This window comes from Sylvia atricapilla, chromosome 7 (genome assembly GCF_009819655.1).
Source record: "Sylvia atricapilla isolate bSylAtr1 chromosome 7, bSylAtr1.pri, whole genome shotgun sequence".
Taxonomy (NCBI): domain Eukaryota; kingdom Metazoa; phylum Chordata; class Aves; order Passeriformes; family Sylviidae; genus Sylvia; species Sylvia atricapilla.
The window spans coordinates 14,066,760-14,091,498 of NC_089146.1; the positions used below are offsets into that span (position 1 = coordinate 14,066,760).

At 41.2% G+C, this 24,739-nt stretch overlaps 1 protein-coding gene across 3 annotated transcripts in view; it reads left to right on the forward strand.

The window, feature by feature from the left end:
* The window catches only part of PIKFYVE (phosphoinositide kinase, FYVE-type zinc finger containing), a 61,965-nt gene that overhangs the window by 17,694 nt on the left and 19,532 nt on the right, over nt 1-24,739 (forward strand). For 2 of the 3 annotated variants that reach the window (XM_066322699.1, XM_066322700.1), the window contains 15 exons: nt 1,404-1,542; nt 4,079-4,236; nt 5,040-5,151; nt 6,699-6,846; nt 7,338-7,505; nt 12,713-12,775; nt 14,055-14,184; nt 14,533-14,713; nt 16,027-16,101; nt 16,750-16,857; nt 17,612-17,752; nt 18,397-18,523; nt 19,756-20,942; nt 22,317-22,417; nt 23,576-23,647. In XM_066322699.1, the coding sequence (XP_066178796.1) occupies nt 1,404-1,542; nt 4,079-4,236; nt 5,040-5,151; nt 6,699-6,846; nt 7,338-7,505; nt 12,713-12,775; nt 14,055-14,184; nt 14,533-14,713; nt 16,027-16,101; nt 16,750-16,857; nt 17,612-17,752; nt 18,397-18,523; nt 19,756-20,942; nt 22,317-22,417; nt 23,576-23,647 (2,910 nt within the window). Of the gene's footprint in view, nt 1-1,403; nt 1,543-4,078; nt 4,237-5,039; nt 5,152-6,698; nt 6,847-7,337; nt 7,517-12,712; nt 12,776-14,054; nt 14,185-14,532; nt 14,714-16,026; nt 16,102-16,749; nt 16,858-17,611; nt 17,753-18,396; nt 18,524-19,755; nt 20,943-22,316; nt 22,418-23,575; nt 23,648-24,739 lie in introns of those variants that run through there. The other variant, XM_066322701.1, reaches the window with a different exon arrangement.

The window sequence follows — 24,739 nt, forward strand, 5'->3', positions numbered from 1 at the left end:
TTATTTGTTCTCAGTCTTGTTTTTATGAGGGAGGAATACCCCAGCAGAACAGTCAAATGTTGCAAGCATGGTTCAAACTGCTCCCTTGCAGATCCTTTTAAAGGATAAGCATTTTCATTGCAAAATCTCCTCCTCTGTTTTTCAAAAAGATATATGTAATAAAGGCCCAGATATAATTGTTGATGATAAAGATACAGATGTACAATCTCACTGTTTTAACTTGCTTACATTAAAAAAAAAAAAAATCCCTGCTGCTTATAGGTATGTGGTACAGTTACAGCAGCTGTTGCAAAACAACTGCTTAATTATGGACTTCCATGTTAGCCTCATCTTGTGCATTAGGATGCTTTCTGTTAAGCTGTGGTATAAAAACTGAAATAGGGTGGCATTGCTTTTTCATGCCTGGGCTCAGCCACATCATCCATGGAGAATTTTTGAGAATAATTATAGTATGTCTGTTAGCCAGTTAGCAAGCTCTCTGAAGTTATCTGAGTTTCATTCCAAAGGCTAGAGGCTGGCATTTTGAGTTTTCATGAGATTAGTGCAAACCTCTTCAGTCAGTTCAGCACTGGCATTTTGAGTTTCCATGTTGACATATGCAGAAATGTTTCCCATCCTCACTTGTTAGAGTGCTGTTAGCACTGATAGTTGACACTGCAATTGCTGCTGCGTGATGAGAAGTTGAACTCTGGTTATTCAGTCTCAGGTCTAGTTGTGGGTTAATGGAGCAGAAGGTATCTGGAACTTGTATTTGCATTTGTAACTTCGCAATGATAGTTGCAAAATGGTGTATTTGTGCTGGAGTGCATAGCCAAGATTTCCTAACAGCTGGGCTGAGATAAGGGGGATGCTCCATAGCACAGTACGAGGAGGATTGCCAGCTTCACAAAATGGTTTAGCCACTCTGGGCAACAAGTGCTCAAACTTCAGACTCTGCAAGCTTTCAGCCATGTATTTGAGAGCTGAGGACAAGGAATTTTAAATGGGATAAGGAGAGGAGGAAATCACCGTGCTCTGTTACAGGGATCTGGATGTTGGCTGCCCTTACTGACATTTGTCTCCAAAATTCTGGAGCTTCTAATTACCCAGCATCCCATCCTTTCCCCAGTTTATTTAAATACAGACATGTATGAATTGGTGTGCCTAAACTTAGTTCCAACTGCTTCATACAGGATCTTTATAGAAGTTTATGCTTACCTTAGCAGGTCCAAAGCAATACACTTGCTTCCTAGGGAGCCTTTCTTCTGTTTTGACAAGAGAGGAAGCATAGCATTCTGTACTGACAAGAGTAAACAGTGTCCCAGACTTGAGCTGGTTTTTAGTATGCTGTAAGATAAAGGCCTGTCCTGGTGAAGCACCACATTGTGAATACTTACACTTCAGTGTTTTCTGTTCCCCTGCAGGTCAGCCAGCATCACTAACCTGTCTCTGGACCGGTCAGGGTCTCCCATGGTGCCTGCCTACGAGACTTCTGTCAGCCCCCAGGCCACTCGCACTCATATGAAGGCAGAGACCAGCGAGGATGAGCGCAAAATCCTTCTGGTACTTTTCCTGCTTCTCTTTGCCTTGCTCAGTGACGACTGTGAGGTTCGCCTTCCTTGTGTCACACAGCAGGAGTACTTTGCTGCCTTTTAAAGCTCTTTTCTAAGCACTCTTACCTGGACCTCTCCTCCAGGGGGAGCAGAGATCGAGACTATTGATGCTGCTTTGGACATAACTATCTTCCTGAAATAAATCATAGTTTCATGGGGTTTTGCATACAAATGTTTACAGTTTTAGTCTTGCTAAGTGTGGAGTTGGTGTATGGTGGCTCTATGTTAAACCTGTCATGGTTGCAGCTGTAATCCTGTTTTTGTATTTCTTCAAGTTGAGGTTTTCTCTTTCATAGGCCATGTAATCAGGAGCCTTAAATGGCTGCTTTGAAATAGTTACACCATGATGAATAAATTAAGACCTTTTTAGCTTATTGAGCCAAAGCACAACTTGGCCCCTCCCTTTGTTTGCAAAATAAGTAAAATATTTTGTAGAAGGTTGTAATGATGCACTTTTTAAAAGAAAAGTCAATATGCAACAGTGTTCTGCATAATCCTATAATTGCTTCCCCCCAGAGGCAATGTTGTAGGTTGCAGTTACTGTATAAATTTATAAACAGTAAAAAAGTGTTTCTTTCAGGGAAAGAAAGAGAAGTGGTTGCAACGGAGATTGGATTTCTAAAGAAGTTGCAGAGAAGGGAAGGCAATGTTTTTCACACATTAAAAGACTCAAGATTGCATCTCATTGCCACTTTAAAATCAGGCTCATTTGTGTTACCAGGTTCTGCCTGCTGTCAGCAGTATGCATTTGAGTGTGCCTGAGGGTGTAGAAACACTTAACTCCCGTTTAGTTGCAAAACTCCTTTCAGAGTTGCTCTGTAAATGGATAACCACCTGGGGGAGAAACATGTTTAAGGCATGTCTTTATACCACCCTGCTTCATGCATGTATGTTAATGCAGGAAAAAGGAAATTCAAACCTCTATGAATGCAACTTGAAGCAAGATGTTCAAGTCGTGAACAGCCAAAGGTGCTCTTTGGCTTCACATTGTTTAATTTTTTTGTCCATTTTCTTGAGGAAGAAGAGGACTGGTACTATTTTGTTCATGTAAGAGCAGAAGACAGTGTCAGTTAATGAAGGATTCCTACTGTTTGTTTAATACCTTTACTGTGTGGAGTTGACCCTATGTCAGGAGTTAATTTAAAGCTTAACCTAGTCTGTTCAGAAGACTAATGAACTTTGTTCATGAAATAAAGATAGGGGAGTACATACTTCAGTGAACTAGAGGTAAAGATCCTTGAGTTGGTAGGATTTGCTTTGTTCTGCCAATTTCTTCAGTTTACAGTACTCAGCAGTTCAAGACAACTGAACTGTGGAGACTCCAGTTGCATCAAATTGTGTGATCTTACCATATTCTGGTACTGATCCGTTTGACTCCATATTTGTTATGGAAGGGGAGCTGCTGGCATTGGTTTTAGGGTAATACCCAGGACAGCCACTGCTGGAACTGAAAGCAGGAAGCCAGTTCAGTGGAGCATAACTCCTGGGCCTCAGGGTACCCTTTAGGAAGTGCAGTAATGTGGGTCTGACAGTTAACTGGAAAGCTGAAACCAGTTAAAATTTAATTAAAGTTCTGTTACACAAAAATAGAACAAATGAGGTATTTGAGAAAGTGAGCTACAGTGTATCTTCTCCAAACCTTGGGGTGGTGTCCTGTTTGGTCAAAATGATCCCAAATCCCAGTTTGCACCTGCAATAATGGCTTGTGCTGGGCTAAGTGAGGACACATGGGGAGGCAAAAGTGTCTAGGCAGAGGGAGACAGCTCAGTTTGGATGGAGCCCAGCCTACAGAAGAGTTGGCACGCATGTTTAACAGGTTTCAGAAGAAGTTCTAGGTATCGACTGAAGTGTTCTTAGTGGTGAGAAGAGATTCACATATTCAAAAATCATTAATTGAAATGGGAGGAATACATAGTTTTTTTTTCTTAGTGGCCAAAGCTAACAGTGCCTAAAAAAGCTTCATAGTGGACAATACAAAGCCAGATCTTCAATAAGAGATAGTATCCCAGCAGTGGATGTTGCTGTGTACTTGCTTTATATCTGGTCTTGATATTGGACTAATATGTTCACAATGCCTGGGTTGAGCACAATTAATATAGAAAAACTTTGCCAAGGATGATGTCCTCTATGTTTTCTTACACTTCCTGATTTTAAGAATAGGGTGCCAGAGGACAGCAGTGAGGACATAAATATTTTGCAGGCAGTACAAAATATTGCCTCATTAAAACTCCCTTATCGCTAAGGGTACCCACTTATTTTTTAAATTGTTCTCAACTGGATATAAATGGAAGGAAATAAAGACCTGATTTTATATCTGTTTGCTCTTTCTGTTTGTACCTTTGCATAGGTTATGCCGAATGACTTGGATTCTGTGCCTGTTTATGGAGGGTTTTTGGTCTAGAAGCTGTTGTGAAGGCCTGTGTTGATGCCCTTGGAACCAGTACTGATATTAGGCTGTTAATTAACTTGCACATCTCCCTGTCCAGGACTCAGTCCAGCTGAAAGATCTGTGGAAGAAAATCTGCCATCATAACAGTGGTATGGAATTTCAAGACCATCGCTACTGGCTGCGGACACATCCCAACTGCATTGTGGGAAAAGAGCTGGTCAACTGGCTCATGAGAAATGGGCACATAACCACAAGGTAACCCTGGTGCTTTATGACAACAGGTGTCCTTTGTCTGTGTGAGAGGAGGTTGTGAGTTTGAGCTGATATAGGGTACCTTGGACTGCAGAGATAGGCCCTTGCAGGGAGATGAGAGAGAAAATTCAAATCTCCTCTTTACTGCCTACCAGAGCAGGTTGCATTCTGACTCCATGTGCCCCAAAACAACAGGGCACAGGAGGCTGTCTGGTTTGGAAACCAGTGTGGGAGGTAGCTTATGGGACAAGTACCGCTCACTTGGAGAACAGTGCATGTATTACAAAATTGTCTAAAATTGTACTAGTACTCCAAAGAGCAACTTTGCCTCTGAGATCAGGGATCACTCATAGTGTTTCATAGCTATCTTTTCAGTGGAGCTGGCAGTCTTTTAACCATGTAGGTGAATATAAACAATCCTGTGTATTTAATTATGTGAAAATGGGATAAAACTGAGATGGTTCTTAAGTGTAGAGCAACAGTTCTCCCTCAGAGATGATCAGTATATGTAACTAAAGTTAACAATATTGGAGGAGCACAAACAACATGTCTTAATCAGATGCTGGGTGCCTCAGCTGAGTTTAGAGTACTGGCAGTCTCTTTGTTTAGTTCCGTGCATGAATTAGTGCAGTTAGTACTGCCTCACCACAGTATTATGAATAGTGTCTGTGTAAACATGGGAATGGAATACTGACAGGTCAAATAGTGCATAGCAAATGACTCTTCCCTTTTGTAGTGTGCTTGTATCATAAACCATATGTGTTTAGAGCAAAACATAGAAAACCATCTCTGTTCTTTACTTCCAGGGTCCAGGCCATTGCAATAGGACAGGCATTGGTTGATGGGCGTTGGCTGGAATGTGTCAGTCATCATGATCAGCTCTTCAGAGATGAATATGCTCTCTACAGACCTCTGCAGGTAAAAGGAGTGGGAAAGCTGAAAGACAAGGTTCTTCTTGGATTTGGCTGTTGACTAGAATCTTTTCTAACCCTGTTCTCAGCAGTTGTAGTATGTTTTCTAAATCAAGTCTCCTGTACATAAAATAGCAAACCAAGCCTTTTTCCTTAGTGAGCTGAAGCCTGAGGAAGTTTCATTTGCCCAGAAAGCTTTGGGGCTGTCCTCTCTGGAGAATGAGTTGTTACATGTGGGGCTGCCTAAAGTGAAGGAAAGAGTCTTCAGTGCCAGGCCTCAAGATAACACAGTCTGTGCTTGTGGCAGGTATTGTCATGTGCAGAATTTAGAATCTGCGTGCACATGCTGGTGATGGAGACACGATGGTGATCTTCTGTTTTCAAATTCCTTTAAAAAAATTCCAAATGGATATATTGTAGATATATTGTACTGGTAACCTTCTTCTGATCTCCAATGATGCAGTAATAAGGAATTCAGTACCTTAGCCATATGATCCAAGTTTGGGATGGGGTCTTTTTCATGCCTCCTGAACAGGACCAGAGATTCTGTCCTACTGTACTTCACTGGAATCAAACTTGCTGAGGGATAAGAGTAGTCTGGCCTGAGAGAATGTATTAGGTTTTTTAGTTTGAACAAGATATCTCTGTAGCTTCTCTTAAGTGAAAGCATTCAGTTAAGAGCCTTTCATGTTCTTCAGCTTCTTAAAATGAAAGAATGGCTTAGCTGTCCTGGTGTCTCAGTGTCCTGGTAAAATCTTGTCCTTAACTAGCAAGTCGTTATGCATCCCTATTTGTAAGGTGCTTATGTTGTATGTTTAAAGTCAATTCTTGCTCTCATCAGCTGGAAGCACTGTCTGATCTCAATTCTTTTGGATAAGAGTCTGGAGAAGTGGTGTTGTTGACTCAGTTGCTTGCTGCACTCAATGCAGCCAGAGGCATGATAATGATAATTTTGTTTTGAGGTGCCTAGAGGTATCAGGAAGGCTGATGGAAATTACTTAGGTGGTCTCTAGGTTCTCTGGCAATCTGGCCAGTCTTTGCTTTGACACGGTAGGCCCAGCTAGAACCCATCTTGGATTGAAACTCTTGGGGCTACCTTGGTCAGTTAAAGAATTGCTCTAGTAACTTAGGATTAGGCTCCACCAAAAGCTGTTTGTGTTGGTTTCTAACCAGCACAAAGGATAAGGCTGTCACCCACCTTGGCTGGAGACAGCAGGCTTTCAAAACTGCTTAACTGGATGTGATGATAGAAAATGTGCAGTATAATAAACTTGTCCTTTAGTGCCATTTAGTCACAATTTGTTTAGAAGCAAGGTGTAGGCGGAGACTAAGCATCTGGAAATTGTGAACAAGTACTTGTTTCTTGTCCCAAAGAGTTCCTACTTTATACCAAAGGGGGTAACTATACCAAAGGGGGTAACTATGACTAACTTGGCTCAGCCCACTGAGACTATCCTCTGATTCTTAAAATGCCTGACCTGCATTTGTGGTAGGCTGCTTAATATTTCAGCAGAGCGGCACTTTAATAACTTTTTTTCCTTCCTTCTCTTCCAGAGCACAGAGTTCTCAGAAACCCCATCTCCAGACAGTGACTCTGTGAACTCTGTAGAGGGCCACTCCGAGCCATCCTGGTTCAAAGACATCAAGTTTGATGACAGTGACACAGAGCAGATTGCTGATGAAGGGGAAGACAACTCAGCCAGTAAGTTTCACCTGGGTCTTGTTCTCTCTCTGCCTTCTCCCATTGTCCCCAGTCCTTCAGGACTTAGCAGTTTAACCATGTCTTGCTTTATTTGTGTGTGTTTCTGTGTGTGCGCTTGGGGCCATAAGGATCTAAGAAAGCTATAGCCTGTCTAGTCTTCCACTCTCTCACAATGGATACAGTATTTTGAATTTAGTGGAACTGGTAAAGCTTCATATTTCTAATGAAGGAGAAGCATGTAAGTTGCTGCCTTCTGTTTCTCAGGCAGACTTCTGCTTGATTTGGGCCCTATAGTAGTGCACTAAAGAATATCTGGTATGTCAGCATGCCCACATGAAGAGAAGATTAGAACTGTGAACATACTGTATTCCTGTATTATTGCACACTAGTCTTTATGTATTAAAGACAATTTTTCTCCTCTCTGGTACCCTCATAATACCCATTTGAACCCTTCTCCTCCCTGTATCTTCCCCCTCACCCAACACTAAAAGACTCCGCCAGCCCTAGCAAGCGCACTTCAGTCAGCAGCTTCCAGTCCACAATGGACAGTGATTCTGCCGCCTCCATCAGCCTCAACGTGGAGCTGGACAACGTGAACTTCCATATCAAGAAGCACTCCAAGTACCCACATGTGCCCCCTCACCCTGCCGACCAAAAAGGTACGAGGTAGTCACCAGCTGGAGTTGCACATGATGGAGAGCTGGCCCTAATATTACTGACTTATTTGGACACTGCTTACATAGCTGTCTTACAGAGGGGAAAATATAACATATAACTGGCACTTGCTTGCAGTTTCAATGTGTTCACCTCTGAGGAGGCTCAATACACCTGTTGAAATGCCTTCTCTGCAGAGTGTGTAACTTCCCTGTGACTTTCTCTTTGCCATTGGAGCAAAGTCTTTTGCCCATGCATAATAGACGTATCCACATATGTGTTCTGGATAACTGGGGTGGAAAAATAATCCACACGTAAACCAGTTTGATCCTTGACTCTACAGTTGGAGATGGAACTTAAAAAAGCAAGCAAGAAATAAAACTCCAGAGAATAAAAGAACAAGATTAACTTGGAAGAGTTCTGTGTTGACTTAAAATTGTACCTTAATATGCTTACATTTTACAGAAGAATCTTACTGATAAGCAGTAAGGCCTAACTTAATCCATATACATAGCATTTCTTCAAAAGAGATCATCCACTTAAGTAGGAAGAATTCAAATACTTGGTGTTGAAGACTGCTTTTGAAAGGATTTTCCTCTAAAGAAGTACTAAACTGAAAGACTATGAGCAACATCCTTATGGAAGAAATAATGTGCCTGCCTGTTGACAACTGCATTCTCTAAATGATTCAAGGGCTTTCTGAAACTGGGGCTTGCCACTGGCTTGGGTCTAGTATATTTTAGTTGCTTTACATGTTGGGTGGTAGTCGATGTCTGTGCTCTGCTTCCTTACATAAGGTTACATCAGCTTTGTAGACTTGTATCTTTGGTGGCTTCTAAGTAGTTTCTTAATTATTGTTTCACCCCACCTTTCAGTGTTTCTGACTTTCAAAGATGATCCAGTGTTAAATAATTTGTACTCCTAATTAATTCATTCTTCTGTAAAGTCTTGCAGATCTCTTGTGTTGCTATGAATCAAAATGGAACAGCAGGCTTAAGCTTGCATACAGATTGCATATTCTGAAACTGAAGTGGTCTCTGAAGTCAGTGAGGGAGGAAGTGGTCACAGCTGACTTTCCAAGTGTGCTAGACATGGGGAGCAGAATGAGACAAATTAGAGGGGACATTTATTGATGCCTACTGTAGTCATCTTTTGTTACTTGCTAAAAACATGCCTAGAAGGAAGGAAATCTAATTGCTTATTCCCCCACAAAGAGAGAAGCACGAGAGTTTAAAAAGTTTGAGTTAATGTCAGATGATCCAGAGTTGGGAATGGGTTGTGAGCATTACTGACACCAGCTCATTATTAGTTCCTTTCATTTTGTTTCCTGTTGATGCCCTAGTCCAATGGGAAGCTAATGCATCTACAGCGAATGAAAGCTGAGGAGAGGGAGATATACCAATGAATTCCTTTTAGGAAGGAGGGGTGCTGGATTAAGTGAGCTTGAAACAGACCCAGGTGTGCTGCAGTATCCAGTAAATTTACAGCTGTAGCAGGTTTATTTTTACCAGTGTGTGATGGCAGTAAAGCAGGCAGTAGTCAGTTTGCCTCTGTCAAGCATTAAAGGATTTGTAGGGTGTTCAGATGTATTTCACTCTTTGTCTCCTTATACAAGGAGCAGTACATTATGAAGGGGAAATGTAAGAGAGCCTTTCTCTCTTGGAAACTATTGACCAAATCAAGGCTGCTCAGGGCCAGAACTCTCGTGAGTTCTTGTGAGAAAGCTCTTGTGAGAAAATTTTTGATGGTGGAGAGCTCAGAGAGGCTCAGCGGAAAAGGCAAATGGTGAGGGGACTAAAAGGAAAGAGTTCTGCCTCTGAATTATGTGTGGTGGCGGCACTCTGATATCTTTGGTGAATCTCTGCTGGTATTTGGTATATGTTCCTGAAAAACAATTTCTTCCAAGGGAATGGATTTTCCTTGAGGCGATAGTACCAGTAATAGGCCCAGAACTGGGATAGAGGAAATGCCTTAACCACTACCATGGATAGGTAGGTAGGTATCCTGCAACTTTTTAAAAAAATCTGTATCTGCAAATACAGAGCAGTTAGTGTACCTCTTTTATTTTGTTTGTGTTTATAATTCCTGGCGTGAGAATCTCTAGAGAAAAGACCTAACCAGGGAGCAACAAGTTAAAATGAGTGACAGTATCTTGAATAGCAAGAAACACTTCTTGGCAATAGACAGAGTGAGACTTTGTGGGTAGTAAGGAGGGACAAAACCCCGCAGTGAACGCTGCAGTGCCTAGGGTAGTGAAATACATGACTTTGGAAACTTAGTTCTGTAAATAATAAAGTTAGAGGCTTTATATAATAAAATTAATATTAATATTTTCACCTTGTTTTTCTGATTATCCTGGCTATGTTCAAGAAGAGATGCCATCTAAGATGCAAGAATATCATGATAAGACAGCCAAAACTGGATGGTTAAGCATTTGTGTAAAAGGGGTGGTTATTTTAAGAACAGAGTTCTGTAGTTAATCAGTGACATGAGATGTTTGCCACTGTCAGCATCAGTAGCTTCCCTATGACTGTTCTGGACACTCTTATTTAGCTTGATTGTGTTGGAGTTGTCTCTTGTCCTTAGACTGGGTGACAGTGACTTGACTTTCTTTGAAATAATGGAGTGAAACTGAAGATCCCACCTTCCTCTTGAAACTTGTAATTTAGTTTCCTTAGGGCTGTGTAATTTCAGTGATTTCATTGTGGGGAGGACTGACAATGGAAAACATCAAGTGCTAAAAGTTCAGGTCAGCTTTGATCTAAGCAGTTGGTGGATTTCTCAAATGTTTAAGGGATATGTAATTTCCCAGAGTCACAGAGGTCAGCTGCTTTGAACCGAGGGTGGGTGATGCATCCACCAGCTGTGTTTTAGCACAGAGTGGTTTGCATGTACTCTAATGGCAGAACTGCTTGTGGTGTTGTAGGCTGACTAAGGTCTTGTGTGTTTCCATGAAATTTGGGTGACTCCGAGTTAGCTAAGAATAGTGACTCATTTATACTATCATCTGCCTAAAGACATAGTATGTATCAGAAAGGGAAACAAAGTAAGATTATTTTCTGCATTTAAATTGGGGGAAAGATTACATGATAAATTTTATATCTGGGGCTTAGTTGCTGTTTTTGAAGAGATACAGTTAACAATATGCAAAATTTTTGTTTTATAAACTTCATTCCAAACAGATATCCTTGATCATGGTAACAGGTATTTTGTGTAGTTTTGATGCCTGCAAGTAGTTTGGACAGGGAAAGAGAAGATGATTTGAGTAACCATATGCAGTTCCTTTTTAGCACTGCTTACCAAGGCTTAGTGTGGTGTTGCCAGAAGCCTTTGTGGTTCTTCTTTTGAGAAGGTGCCTGAGTTTTCAGGTTATAAAACAAGCTACAGGAACGTTTTCGCATCCTCCTTCCTCATTTTGTGGAGCATGATGCATGTAGGGATGATGTGAGGTTAGAAGTGTACGTGCTAGGCACTCTAAACCATCTCAGGCTCACACTCATGAGTGTGTTATCTGTGTGGGCTAAGAAGAGGTATGGTATCTTACCTGGTCAGGAACTTTCCCTGGGAACCAATCAGAAGTGAAGTTATGGGAGCTGAAGTTGTACTGAAAAGAATAGTAGAGTGGTTTGGGTCGTAAGAGACCTTAAAGATCATCTAGACGAAAGAACCTAGATCATTGCAAATCTGGAAGTGGCTTGGAGGTGCTACCTGTGTCTTTGTCCAGAGCATAACTAAGGTTAGGTTTCAGCTGGGGGTAACTTGTGCTGTGGCTGTGCCAGACCTAATTTAAGTGTGGTTACAGTAAGAGCTGATGCCCTGAGGCTGTTGCAAGATGGAGAGGGATGGAGGTGCTAGAATACATGCTCTTGTGTAGGTCGAGCATGACATGACTTTCCCTAGATAGTCAGTGGGTGAATGAATGCTGAGGGTGAGCTGGCTTTTATCAAGCAGTAGATTATTGTAATGCTGAACTCTTAAAATAAGCAAGAGATGAAAGGAATCTTAGCAGGAATCTACAAAGGAGGCTTGTAACTTCTCTTTGGTACACTTACCCTGTGTTGAGTGTCTATTTGCAAACAAGCTCAGATATTTAAAATGGTGCACGAAAGGGGTCTCCTGAGTGCTGCTGCTCAGAGCCCTGTGATTGTTTATGTCATGTCAGCTTTCTGTTGTTTTCTGTTGGTGTCCGAAAGCAGTCTGGCTTTGTGTTCTGTTTGTGATGGGTCTGGAGCATTGTCAGGAAAGATGGTAAAAGAGCTAGCTGTGGGCTTCAGGCAGTTGGGCTACTGCTCTTGTTTCCTCATTGTAGAATCCCTTTTTGTATGAGTTAGGAGCCAGCTAAAGGCACAACAAGCAAATGGCTTCTGTAGAAAACAAGGTTTTTGTACCCAGTCAGCATGAATGGTCAAGATCTAGCAAGCTAAATGAGGGTAGTAGATGGAGCTTCATCAATTTCACAGGTATTATCCCAGAATATTCTGAGTTGGAAGGGACCTATCAAATCCAACTCTTTAAGTGAGTGGCCCATACAAGGATTGAATCCAAACCTTGGCATTATTAGCACCAGGCTCTTAACTATGTTTCCTACATGTGAATTGATCTGTCTTTTGCTTTGCTTTGTTTCTGAGAGTCCATCTCTGTCAGTATGGATTCCTCAAAACACTTTGAGCAGTTCTAGACTTGAGACTTTCAGCTCTTGAAAGACAGGCTGTCTTCTTTTTCCTGCATTGTGTAAGATAAACCTTACAACTGGTCTCTCCTTCAGTCTGAGATGATTCAAATGCAGCTTCAGAAACCATTTGAAACCAAAAGAAGCTGCATTTTTAGACCTGAGTGAGGAGGCCATTCCTATGATGTCTGATCACATCTTAACACGTTTGTATTCATGTCTAGAAAAGGGTGGTCTGTGTCAGTTGGAAAAGTGCATTCTTAGTTTAGTCTTTGCTCATGTCTACTTTGTTTGTTTTGTTTATTCACAATAATAAGCACTATTTTCTTGTCATCGTAGAATTTTTTGTTAGAACAAGAATGAGAGGATATTCTTGTCTTAACCACTCACCAAGCTGTTGCTAAATTGGTGACTAAACATTTAGATGAGTAATGCTGCTTCTTCTGGTGTGGGCGTGTACATTGTAATTATATAGGCACACCAGTGTAACCTGTCTCTTTTTTTTTTTGTCTCCACCTATATCCCTCTTCTCTCTTCTTTCAGAGTACTTGAATCCTGAAAACGGAGGGCAGCAGATGTTCTCTATAAGTGACGCTTTTATTAAAGGTAAGGAAAAACTTCAAATGCTGCTGCTGTTTGTTTTTTAATATAATGATGGAAATTCCTTAATACTTCTTTAATAGAGCACTGACCCTTTCAAAATATTTACTTGACAGTAAATTTGAAGTTATTTGTGGCAAAACTGATGTATAAACAGTACTTAGACTTTTTTGAATGCACTGTCAAGGTTAAATTTCTTTCACTTCTCAGATTCCTGCATTCAAAAAGACTCAAAGAAAAGCTTTTACTTTTTTAAAAAACGAGTGTAAGTGGCAAGTCTGTTCACAGTTTCTCCACCAACAAATGTGGGTAACTAATTTTCAACTTCCTGTGCAAGCAAATGAAGATGTGATACAATTAACTGCAGTGCTTCTGCAGAATAGCTTAAAGCTTCTTCTCTCAAATCTTTCTGGGTTTCTTGTCATCACCACCATCATCACTACTTCTGAAATGAAAAGCCATTGCATTCTGAAATGAAAAGCCATTGCATGTATTTATGAGTTTTTAAATCCGTGTGCTTTCCAGTTTCGTGGCCACATGCACTTGAGGGCTTTTTTTTTTTTTTTCCTTCTGGGGTAATGCTATTGATTTTGGTGTGCTCATAAGAGGAGGAAATAAGGGAGAAACTACAGTGTTTTTCTAGCCTGAAAAAGAAAGTCTTGGATTAAACTGGTGCTTAGTTTTTAACTGAGCTTTTGCAGGAGGAAGGGGGAAATCAATGTAGCTTCTGTTAATCTTCTATACAGCTAATTTTGTGTGTGAAACACCTGGAAGAAGTTAATTGTTTTTTAAGAGTTGTTTTCTTCAGTAGTCCCCCTTGGATTAATATTGTGTAAAGATTTACTTGACACTGAGGAGTTTTAAGCTTGAGCTCTGAAGGCTTGCATACTTGCTTGATGAACATTTATACACTGCTAGTATAAATGACTTATAATATGGTCAACCATTATGTCAGTGTGGAAGTTTATAATTTGCCTCTGTAATATCATAATAACCATGCAGGAAATAACCTAGTAACTCTTTCAAAGCATGGACTGTGCTGAAATAACCTCTAATTTTGGTACTGTAAAACAGAGAACACGTCTAAGGAGTTATTACACAATATTGTGATTGAAAGTGTCAGTCCTCCTCAAACTGTGGACCATGACATCTACCTTAAATGCAGTATTTCAGGAGGCCTAGACTTAGGTGTTAGTGAATTCTTTCCTTTTCAAGGCAGCCTTTCAGGAAGACAAAAGCATTCAACTGTGACTTTACATTAACAAGGTTTGTTTGTTTCTTGCAGAGTCATTATTCAACAGGAGGGTGGAGGAGAAGTCCAAAGAACTCTTATTCACACCCCTAGGCTGGCACCACAGCAATCTGGATCTGCTGAGAGAAGAGAATGGGGAGAAACAAGCCATGGAAAGGCTGCTGTAAGAAACATGTAGAAAATGGAATTTGACTATTTTGAGGAACAATTTCTGAAGCCCCTCTATTCCACCAGCATTCACTGGGACTTGAGCTACAGCAGGCAATATAAGGAACTAATTTGCATTAGGAACACAGCATTTTTACAGTATATTTTGGTTGTGGTGTTTTTTTTTAATCTTGTGATGTTTATACATTGTGTACAGGACCAGAGATTACTGTAGAACATTGTAGGCAATGGTTCCTTTAGAGGACTTCTGCATTGTAAACGTTAAGAAATTTACTTCTGAAATGTGACTTCAGCTAATCACTGTACTGTATTTTTATATATTTTAAAAATGCCTTTTTTATAGGTCTGCTAATCACAACCACATGATGGCACTGCTTCAGCAGCTTCTATACAATGAGTCCCTGTCACTGTCCTGGAGGGATATCATTGTACCCGTGGTCTGCCAGGTAGTTCAAACGGTACGGCCAGATGTCAAGAAGAGAGATGATGACATGGATATCCGCCAGTTTGTCCACATCAAAAAAGTAAGTTTCAAGCAGTGGATGTAGGGAAACAAAAGGGTGTAACTGTTTGCAGTACCCCCTGTTTGAAGAGAGTAGTTTCCTTTCCGCTGCCCCCAGCATGTTCAGTTCTGTAATTGGCTGACTTGGCCTTTGAATAAGGTGGGGTTCTAGAAAAAGTTGCACAGGGGGAATTTGGTATGCTGTGAAGAGTGCTTTATTGCCCTGGGGCTGACCTTCCAGGATGTAGGCTGCAGAAGGTAGCAAAGAGTAACACCTCTGTAATGACTTGGTTCATTTTGGGTTTCTACTTGTTTTGGGCTTGAATTGGAGATATACCAAGTGCTGGATAAGTAGCTTGCAGGACATGGTGCAGCAATCTGTTGCCATTATGGAGGATTCAACTCCCAGGCCAAGTACAAAGACTTTCTTCAAGAAGAAAACTTAATTGTCATGCAGTGGTGTATCCAGTTCTGCCAGATGGCCCAGCGTTGACACTGTTGAGCTGTAAGTCTGGAGTTCTGGCATGCAAACTTCCTTCTGAGAGTCTGATGTGAAAGTAACATCCAAGGAGTAGTGTGACCAAGGAATGAAGATTTGGGCTTAGTTTTCTTCGGCCAAATTCACCTCAGCAGTACTCTTGTTTGAAAGCCATATGAGATTTGAGGGGAACCTTATGATTGTGGTGGTAGAGTGGCATCTCTTCAGGCAGCACCACTTGTTCCTGCTTCTCCTGAAACTCCAGTTCAAAGAGCAGTTGTTCAGAGGTGAAAGCTCTTTATAGCTGTCTGCTATTTTCGCATGCTGGTAATATGAATGTCCTCTGAGACATGTTATTCAGAAACCTGTTTCATGCTGTTTATTACGCCTGGGATTGCCTGTGACTGCAGGCACACCAGTCAGCTGTTTGATGTGTTCAGTTGGTAGGTAAAGGGTTTTTTGGTTTTCTTTCTTTATTTTGGTTTTTTTTTTTTCCCTCCCTTTTCTTACAATTTGTTGGTTGTTAATAGAAATGGCATGTGCAAAGGTCTATGTTTCTCATAATCTGTCAAAATTAGGTTCCCTTGTCTTGTGCTGGTGTATACTGGTTTAACAAATAAGCATCTCTTGGGAGGGGTGTAGAAATCCTAAAACTCAGTACTTGTTTTCATATTTGCCAGGCTTTAAAGGGAAAGACTTATGTGTCCAGCATAAGTGTATCTGATCTTTCCTCTGATAATTGAGGATGCAGCTGAAGTTTGTACATGACCTACAATAGGTATTCTATGTGTTAACTTGACTGCACTACGGGATGTGGGAATGTATGATAGTTCTAAAAATTTTCTTTGCTTTGCTAGATTCCTGGTGGAAAGAAATTTGACTCCATGGTGGTGAATGGATTTGTTTGCACTAAGAATGTTGCACACAAAAAGGTAATGCAGCTTGATTAATCTTACTGTAGTGCATGCGGTGGAAACAAGGGTGCTTTGATTTGCTTTTTGTGTCAGGAAGGTCTCTCACCACCTGGGAGGTTTGTGAGCTTCCTCTGCTTCGAGCCCCCAAACAAAAATTGCTTTTAAAGCATTTCTTTTCCAATCTGTTTTGTTTTCTAGCCCAGAGATTTTGGAGGAGAAAATCTCCTCATGCATATGTAGAAAAATATCCTTTCCACCCCTACCACAACATGATGCATCTAATAATTACCCAAACTTTTAGCCAGAAAAAGGCATTTGTGGTTCTGACTTAGAATATTTTAGTAAAATGGGTCTTTAATGCAGGATGGCAAGATAGAAGTGAACTGCATGAATCAAGTGTATCAAGACTTTGGGGCTCTTAGCAGTGACTGGAAGTCCTCTCTAGCATTGCCTGCTTATGGAGAGTACCTGTGGAATTCCAACAACTGGGTGTAACGACTTCAGAAGAGGGAAGAATGTGTAGTTGGGTCTGCAGGGGATGATAGCAGAGACATGTTGAAGGGAGATGGGATAGCAGGGACCAATCACAGGAAATCTCTCTTTTTCTTGTGTACTTCTTCTTCACACATTTGTACTTTTGTTTTAACTAATTTTGTGTCTTTTTAGATGAACTCTTGCTTAAAAAATCCCAGAATTCTGCTGCTAAAATGCTCAATTGAGTACCTCTATCGAGAAGAAACAAAGTTTACCTGCATAGAGCCTATAGTACTTCAGGTGAGAGTATACTTTTATTCTTGGTTAAAATAACCGTAACAAAATCATGATCACTGCAGCTTTTTGCAGTGGACTTGAATGAGTGAGATTGCATGGAAAAGAGAGAACTTTCCTCTTCTAGTAAACTAGCTAAGAGAGCTGCTGCAGTAAATACAGAACACACTTGTAGCCTTGCACTGAGGGTTTTTGTCCTCAAGTTACATGTCCTGAGAACACGTGAGCTTTTGATTCTCACAATGCGGCATTTTAGAAAACATTTGTTTTTATTGAGACCTTCTGAACTGTATGTTCCTTATACAGTATTAGAGCTAGATAAGGTTTAGGTGTGTGAAGAAATGTTTGAAAAGTTAGCATAGGTGAGGGTTAGGTCACACCCATGTTTTTTATTGTCAGGCTTGAAAAAAATGGAACAACCATCAACCTAATGAAGTGATGAACTAGAAAATATCACTTTGGAACAGGTGCCCTGCCCCTGTGGGCAGGGATGTGCCTTAAACATGAAAGCACTGAAATACATAGACCCTTTCTTCATGAAATGCTTATAAAATATTACTGATAAACTAGTGTTGTGCTGTGGGGGTGGGAATATGTTCACAATGGATTACTGATGGTGTTTTCTGGATAGCTGTTTTCCCAGTTTTTTAGGAAATGACAGAATGTAAACGAAGAGATAAGTAATATTGAGCATTAAAGCGGGTTTATTTTCCAGATGGGTTTGCAGTAGTTCACTGCTGTACTTTGTCCCTGTCTGCAGGAAAGGGAATTCTTGAAGAACTACGTACAGCGGATAGTTGATGTCCAGCCCAATTTGGTCCTTGTTGAGAAGACTGTGTCCAGAATTGCCCAGGACATGCTCTTAGAGCATGGTATCACTCTGGTCATCAATGTCAAGCCGGTGAGCATTTCTGATCAGAGTTAGACTTGGCCTTGTGGTAGATTTCTAATGACTCCTTGTAGCAAACTCCCTAGAGAAAGCCAGGAGTTGTCTTATTTTCTTCTGTAACCAAAAGTTCTCTTCCAAGGAGGTAAGACAGGCAAATCTGGAGAGTTACTTTTTCCGCAGCTCCTCTGTGCTGTGTCCTTGTTTGATAGGTCCTTGTACCCTGGTTTAGGTCTAGTGGACTTTGATACCCATTTGTAGCAAATCAGGTGTGGGTCCTCAGCTATTGCCAGGGAGCCTGTGTCCCTGTGAGGCATGGTACAGACAGCCGAACAGACAGCAGCTGTGGGAGTTGTTTGAGCTCCTGGCAGAGCCAGCATTATGCTGACTGCACTGCACCTCCTGGAGGTATCTGGGTATAGTCAAGTGAGAAGTTCTAAGTAGGGTGCAGTCTCACCAGAAATATTTACCCAGCTGTGTTTCTAAGATGCTCGTATATTGTGGATGTGGGTTTGTGGGACTGAGTTTAACTGAGAGTTTGCATCTCAGTGAGAGGTTTTGTAGATTACGCTGGTGTTTTTTGAATTGTTAAGAGCAAGATAAGCATGTCAGTGTCCTCTTTGCATTGTAGATTCTTACCATTCTTTCTGTTTTTCCAGCAAGTGTTAGACCGGGTAAGTCGAATGACCCAGGGAGACTTAGTGATGTCAATGGACCAGCTGTTGACCAAACCACAGCTGGGGACCTGTCATAAATTTTACATGCAAGTTTTTCAATTGCCCAATGGTGAGTAAAGCTTGACGTGTCTCAACCTATACCTGTGAAAGGATGAATGCCTTGCTCTTTTTTAAATAGATCTGAACTGTTGGCTTCCTTGTGTGATCATGGGTCATCCTACTCATTTTATTCCTGTTACTTCTTGGAACTACAGTGAACTGTGTAAAGAAAAGTATGATCTTACTAAGAAAAGACCCTCTATAGTTTTTAATTTGATAGTTTGGAAGATTTCTTTCTTCCAAACTGCTTTTTCTCTTGCCACATACTGTAGTTTGTCTAGTCCAACTTCGGAAGGATTAATTTCAATGCACTATCAGATTCCTTAGGGTTTTGTCAGCCAACTCTTGAAAATACTGTGGAGCGGAGATTTTGTAGCCTGTCTGGGCACCATCCTCACTGTAAAGACTTTTTCTGCATTGAAATAAGCGACTCACGGAACAGCCTGTGTTGGAAGGGACTTCAAAAGATTATCTGGTCCTACCTTAACAAATCAAATCAAAATTTGCCTTGTTGCAGGTTGTGCACACTTCCTCATGTCCAGTCCTTGTGCACCTTTAAGAAAGGTTCCTTTTTCTCTGTAACTCCCCTAGGCAGTGGGAGTCTCCAAAGGAAGAAATGCTGCTTAACAGGTTACCAGTGGTGCCGGCACACATAAATGCTGTGGATGCAGATCTTTGTGGAGATGCAGTCTTTGCATCTCTTTGTAGAGTCATAGAAATGTTTGGGTTGGAAGAGGCCTTAAAAATCATTTAGTTCTAAGTTCTCTGCCAAGGCAGGAACTAGACTTTGCACTAGACCAAGTTGCTCCAAGTTCCATCAAATCTATCCTTGAACACTTCCCTTGACACTTCCTCATTGCCCCTTCCAGCCTTTAGATTGCCCTTAGAATGTCATAGGCTTTTGACTTGAAAGGATGAGCAAATGTGCCTGGGAGAGAAGTGATTATTTTGCCCACTGCTGCAGAATCCAGTGGTCTTAGAATACTCTGTTTAGGTCAGGGCCTAAACAGCCATCTGGCCTTCACTTTGACTTTATGATGGCTTGTTTTATAAAACAGCAGGAGATTTATAGCCAGTGCTTTCTTTTCTTGCTAAAATAAGTTATTTCCGTACAGTAATGTGAATTTCTGCAGCTACCAGTGTTACTTGCTCTTAATCCCCTTTACAGTCTCTTGGATGTGTGAGGTATCTGAAAGTAGATTAACTGTAGTTGTCATCCTAACTCCCATGTTTTACTTCTAGATCAGACAAAACCACTGATGTTCTTTGAAGGGTGTCCCCAGCACCTGGGTTGCACTATTAAGTTGTGTGGTGCTGCAGAGTACGAGCTGGCTCGTGTGAAGGAGATTCTGATCTTCATGGTCTGTGTGGCTTATCATTCCCAGCTGGAAATCTCATTTCTTATGGATGAATTTGCCATGCCTCCTACTCTCACCAAAAACACTTCCTTTCACTCCCTTATTGAGGAGCCAGGAGATGAAAATGAACAGCAGAACCTCTTCAATGGTGAGGACTTCAGCACAGCAGTCAAAGACATTGAACTGTCCTCTGAAAAGCTGCCTGTAATCTCTGAGTCAGTGTCATCTGATGAGGTCAGTTTGCCTGAACCAAGAGGTGTATTTGACAGAGGTGACCAAGAGAACTGTCAGTTGGAAATGGTGTCCTCCAAGCAGCAAGAGCACCACAAAGCGGAGTCACCATTTGCAGTGTTCAGCTCCGTACCTCATGCAATACCTGAAACATCCCCACTGCCCCTCCACGGCATGGACCAGCACTTGGCCACTCTGGATAACCAGGCACTAGAACCTCTTCAACAGGCAGATGATTTACAGGAATCCAAGAGTCAGATGAGAGTCTTCAGAGACCCTCTCCAGGATGATACTGGTTTATATGTCACGGAAGAGGTAACTTCATCTGAGGATCGTCTCAAAACTTACTCCGCAGCATTTAAGCAGGAGTTGAAAGATATCATTCTCTGCATTTCTCCCGTACTGATGTTCCGTGAACCATTTCTTTTGACTGAAAAGGGCATGAGATGCCCTGCCCGGGAATACTTTCCTGAGCAAGTTTATTGGTCTCCTCTCCTCAATAAGGAATACAAGGAGTTGGAGAGCAGAAGGAAGAAGCAATTGTTGCGGGATCTCTCTGGACTACAAGGGAGGAATGGGAGTATCCAAGCCAAAGCTATCCAAATTTTACCTTCTCATGAGCTGGTTAATACTAGAATAGCAGAACATCTACGTGATAGCCAGAGCTTAGCCAGAATGCTGGCTGACTATCGGGCCAGAGGAGGGAGGATACTACAGAAAAGCATCGACCCTTTTGCCCAAAATAAGGATGTGTCTAGTGTCTCTACTGGAAAAACTGGGAGCAGAACTGAAGAGGAGGAGAAGGGACTGGCTCAGAGTGAATCCTCGTGGTCTCATAAGGTAAGATAGAGTTGTGCTGCTCAAAACTCAATTTACATCAGTTTCTCATGCTATACAGAAGGTGTAGGGTCTCATATTAAACCAGAGATTTTTTTGTCTTTTTCTTTCTGTTTAATTATGGTTCTTTTGGTTTAGTTTTGTTTTTTTGACTGGGTCATAACTCCATTTTAGATTGTGGTGCTCTGCAATCACTCAGAGCAAGAGACTGCAAAATTTCTCTGAGAAATGCACAAAGTCAGCCCAGAATCAGTTTTGCCTGTTTGATTGGGCTGTACCTAACTGATTTCTGAAAATGAGTCCACGAAGAGGGAGCAAACCTTAAGAAATTTCTTAAACTGAGCTTTCTTGCTCCTTGTATTTGGTTATTTGTAGAAATGTACTTTCATTTTCAGAGGGCTTAGTGTCATGGAAACAGCAGTAGGCTTGATTGTACTTGATTGATTGTAAAAGTTTAGGTGGTCTGAAGAGAAGTGAGAGTCACATAATGGAGGGGAAGGAATCTTCTTTGAAATTTCAAAGCAAGGGAGTATATGTTTATAATAAAAATATTTAAAGTTTTGGTAAACTGCCATAAAAGTAACTAACTTGTATCTGAGGAGAAGGATCTTGGGACTTTCTTGAGTTGTGAGCTATTTAGGAAAAAAGTCAATGAACAAGAGTAGCAGAATTGATCCTTTGAAACCGTCAAACAGTTTGGTCCCTGAGCCAATCAGCCCTTGTGTTCATGAGCAGAAATGACTTTTTAATTGGTACTTAAATGAGGATCTCTGTAGCTTCACAGGCCATAATCTGACAAACTATAAGAGTAGCCCTTGCTCTGGATCAGACTGGTTGATGCTGTTTTAAATTGATTCAGTGATCAAAGAAAAACATTTGATAACATCATAGTTTTGTAAGGTGTGGAGTGGAAAACAGCTCCATTCCATGAGCAGCGTTGCTGGTACATCTCTTCCCAGAGAACAGAGAGATGGAAATCTTACTAGAGCTTGAATGAGTAATTGAAGTAATGAATAATATATTAGCAGAGTTTTGAATCCAAGATGTCCTAATCATACAGTAATTTAGAGACTCTATATGTTTGTCATGGGGCTTTTGTTGTTTTCTGTTCCTCTTGGCTTCATTTCCACAGAAACACATGTGTGTTCATTGGTTTTGTTATGCACATGAGTTATGTTGTTCTAAAAATGGCATTTTGCAATCATACATAGTACAAGTTTACCTGAGACTGGGACATAATGCCAAGTTAATCTGTACAAAAGGAGAAAGCAGAGATTTGTCTTTGAATAAAATTACTGGAATAGAATTTTGTCAACAGCAGTTGTGTGTGAGTGGAGATGTCTGTAACCAGTGAATGAGTTGTTTTCTCTCTACTAGGTGGATTGCCTGAGTCCAGTAAACCATCAGAGGCTCTGTGTTCTCTTCAGCAGCTCTTCTGCTCAGTCCAGCAATGCTCCAAGTGCCTGTGTTAGCCCCTGGTATAAAAACTACTCCTCTACAGCTTGGATAGTTGCTATTCTTTCCTCCCCAAAGTCAGTCAGTGCCTTCCTCATAGCAGTATTTTATTGAAGACTCCTTGGTAGGTTGTGCCCATCCTGTAACAGAAACTTTTGTCTTGTGTAGTCAGGTGCATCTACAGCAGTATTGCTCAACCTCTGTAATATCCAAGGCATGAATGAGAAAGCCCAGCTGGAACCAAATGCCTTAGTTGGTGTTTCACTGCAGAGTAATGTCTCTGTGTAGAGAGTACTGCATGCAGACTTGTGGGGAAGAGTTAGTGTAAATGAACACAGGACAATGTCCAAGCCCAAAAATGAATCTTTTGATAACCTTGGAATAGTTGTAAATTGTATTATCCAACAGTGGCATTGGAATATATTGCTATCTTTCTCATACTGTAGTAATCAGTATTAAGAGCTTTATTCCCAGCTTAGGGGGCTGTAATTTGCCAATTGTGCGCAATTTATGACACACTTTTATCTCTACTAAACAAGTGTTTAATCATTAGCTTAAGTGATTTAAGTAATTTAACTTAGGTGAAAATAAAGAGATGACCCTCTTAAAGGGAAAGGTCCAAAGTTCCTGTAAAAGCTTAGAAATGAACCAAAGAAGATGGTGATATGCTCACTTAGCAGCAATGAGAGGATGTAAATTTGTGATGTTAGGGTTATCTGAATTATGACACTTAAACTGACAGGCAATTTAAATGGCTTGGTCACCTCAGGTTCTGGGGAAACTAAAGCTGCTATTAAATATTCTAGAAGAATAAGGATTTCTTTAGGCTTTTTTTCATGTTCTGGATGTACCCTTTTTGTAGCTGTTTAAACATTAATGCTTGAAGCTTAAAGCTGTTAAACTTCTGTGCCTAGATATTTTTGAAAATAATCTTCAGAAGTGCAGTTGAATTGTACTGGACGTTCAAATGTCAAGTTTAAAGTTTTCTGGTAGGACTTTGATCTCATTATTAGCAAACCTAACAGCGGGGATCTAGGAAGGGTAGTCAAGTGAAAAAAAATTGAAGTTATACAGGGCTGTAAACAAGCCAGCAGTGGGTTGTTAGTCTGTGCATCTAAAGGCCATTGCACTGCTAATGGTGATGGCATCCAGTCTCTAAAGCTTTTCTTTCTCTGCTTTAGGATTGTGACCATGGAGTTCTATGGGAAAAATGACCTAACTCTAGGGATTTTTCTGGAGCGCTACTGCTTCAGGTAAGGAAGAATTTATTCTAATTCACTCATGGTCACTTGTTACAAGCAAATACATCCATCATTTTCCTGTTTTGTCCTTCTTACTTGCCTTCATGAGTGTGGGGGTGGGTGGAGCCCCAGCGGCTTTGCCCTGGAGAGAGCCAAGCTGAGGAGTTAAGAAAGAATTTCGCAACTTCACCCAGAGCCCCTAAGACAAAAGACAAACTTTCTAGTGTCCGGAGACCCACAAGCCCCCTCGGGATTTTATGTAGATCTGTTACAATTGATTGGTTTTGTACTCTTTTCCTCCCACCCTGATGTCCCATAAAAACCCCTGGGTTTCCTCTGGTCGGCAGAGGTTCCTCGTCCCTGGACCCCTTTCGCTGGTACCTTTGCAATAAAGTTACCACTTGCAGAAATTCCACACGAGGCCTCTCTCTCTCTCATCACGGCTGGCTAAAAGAGGGGCAAACTCACAAGGGCAGGAGCTGAGAGCACTGAGCTGAAATCACTGAGCTGAAAAATCACTGCTCTGCCCGATGCTGAGAAGCCCCTCTGCCAGCTGAGGAGCGCCCTGACCCCCCCAAGAAGCTGTTTCTAGTGAGACATCTTCTGGGTGTGGTTGTGGCTCTCTGGGTCCCAAGCGGCGGACCCCATCCACCAGCTGGGATACACGAGGAAGTGTAACAGCTTATGAAATAAGGTGTGTAAGTTCATAAAGGCAAATGTGATCACTTAGCACTTTTTGTAGCATTAGGGTTTAAGGGCCAAGTTATGGGTCTGAACACTTATTCCAACTGTGTTTTTAAAGACAAGCAACTGTACTGGTCACAGTTTTCTGAGGTTCCTCTTTGAATGTTCATACAAGTGTTGGGCAACACTAGTCATTTAGTGTCTCAGGGTAAGGCTTTGTCATATGTGCAAGGTGGCCAATGTAAACAGTCCAGAACACTTTTAGCCCTGGCAAAGTACTGTGTCATTTATTTCATCTCACAGAGGTGTCAGTTGTTACGTTTCTGTAATAACTGGGGCTGTCACAACCCTATGCAGAGTCTCAGCAGTCTGTGAAGCTGGATAGATAGCCTGCTCAAAAGTACTCTGTTCTCTCCATTG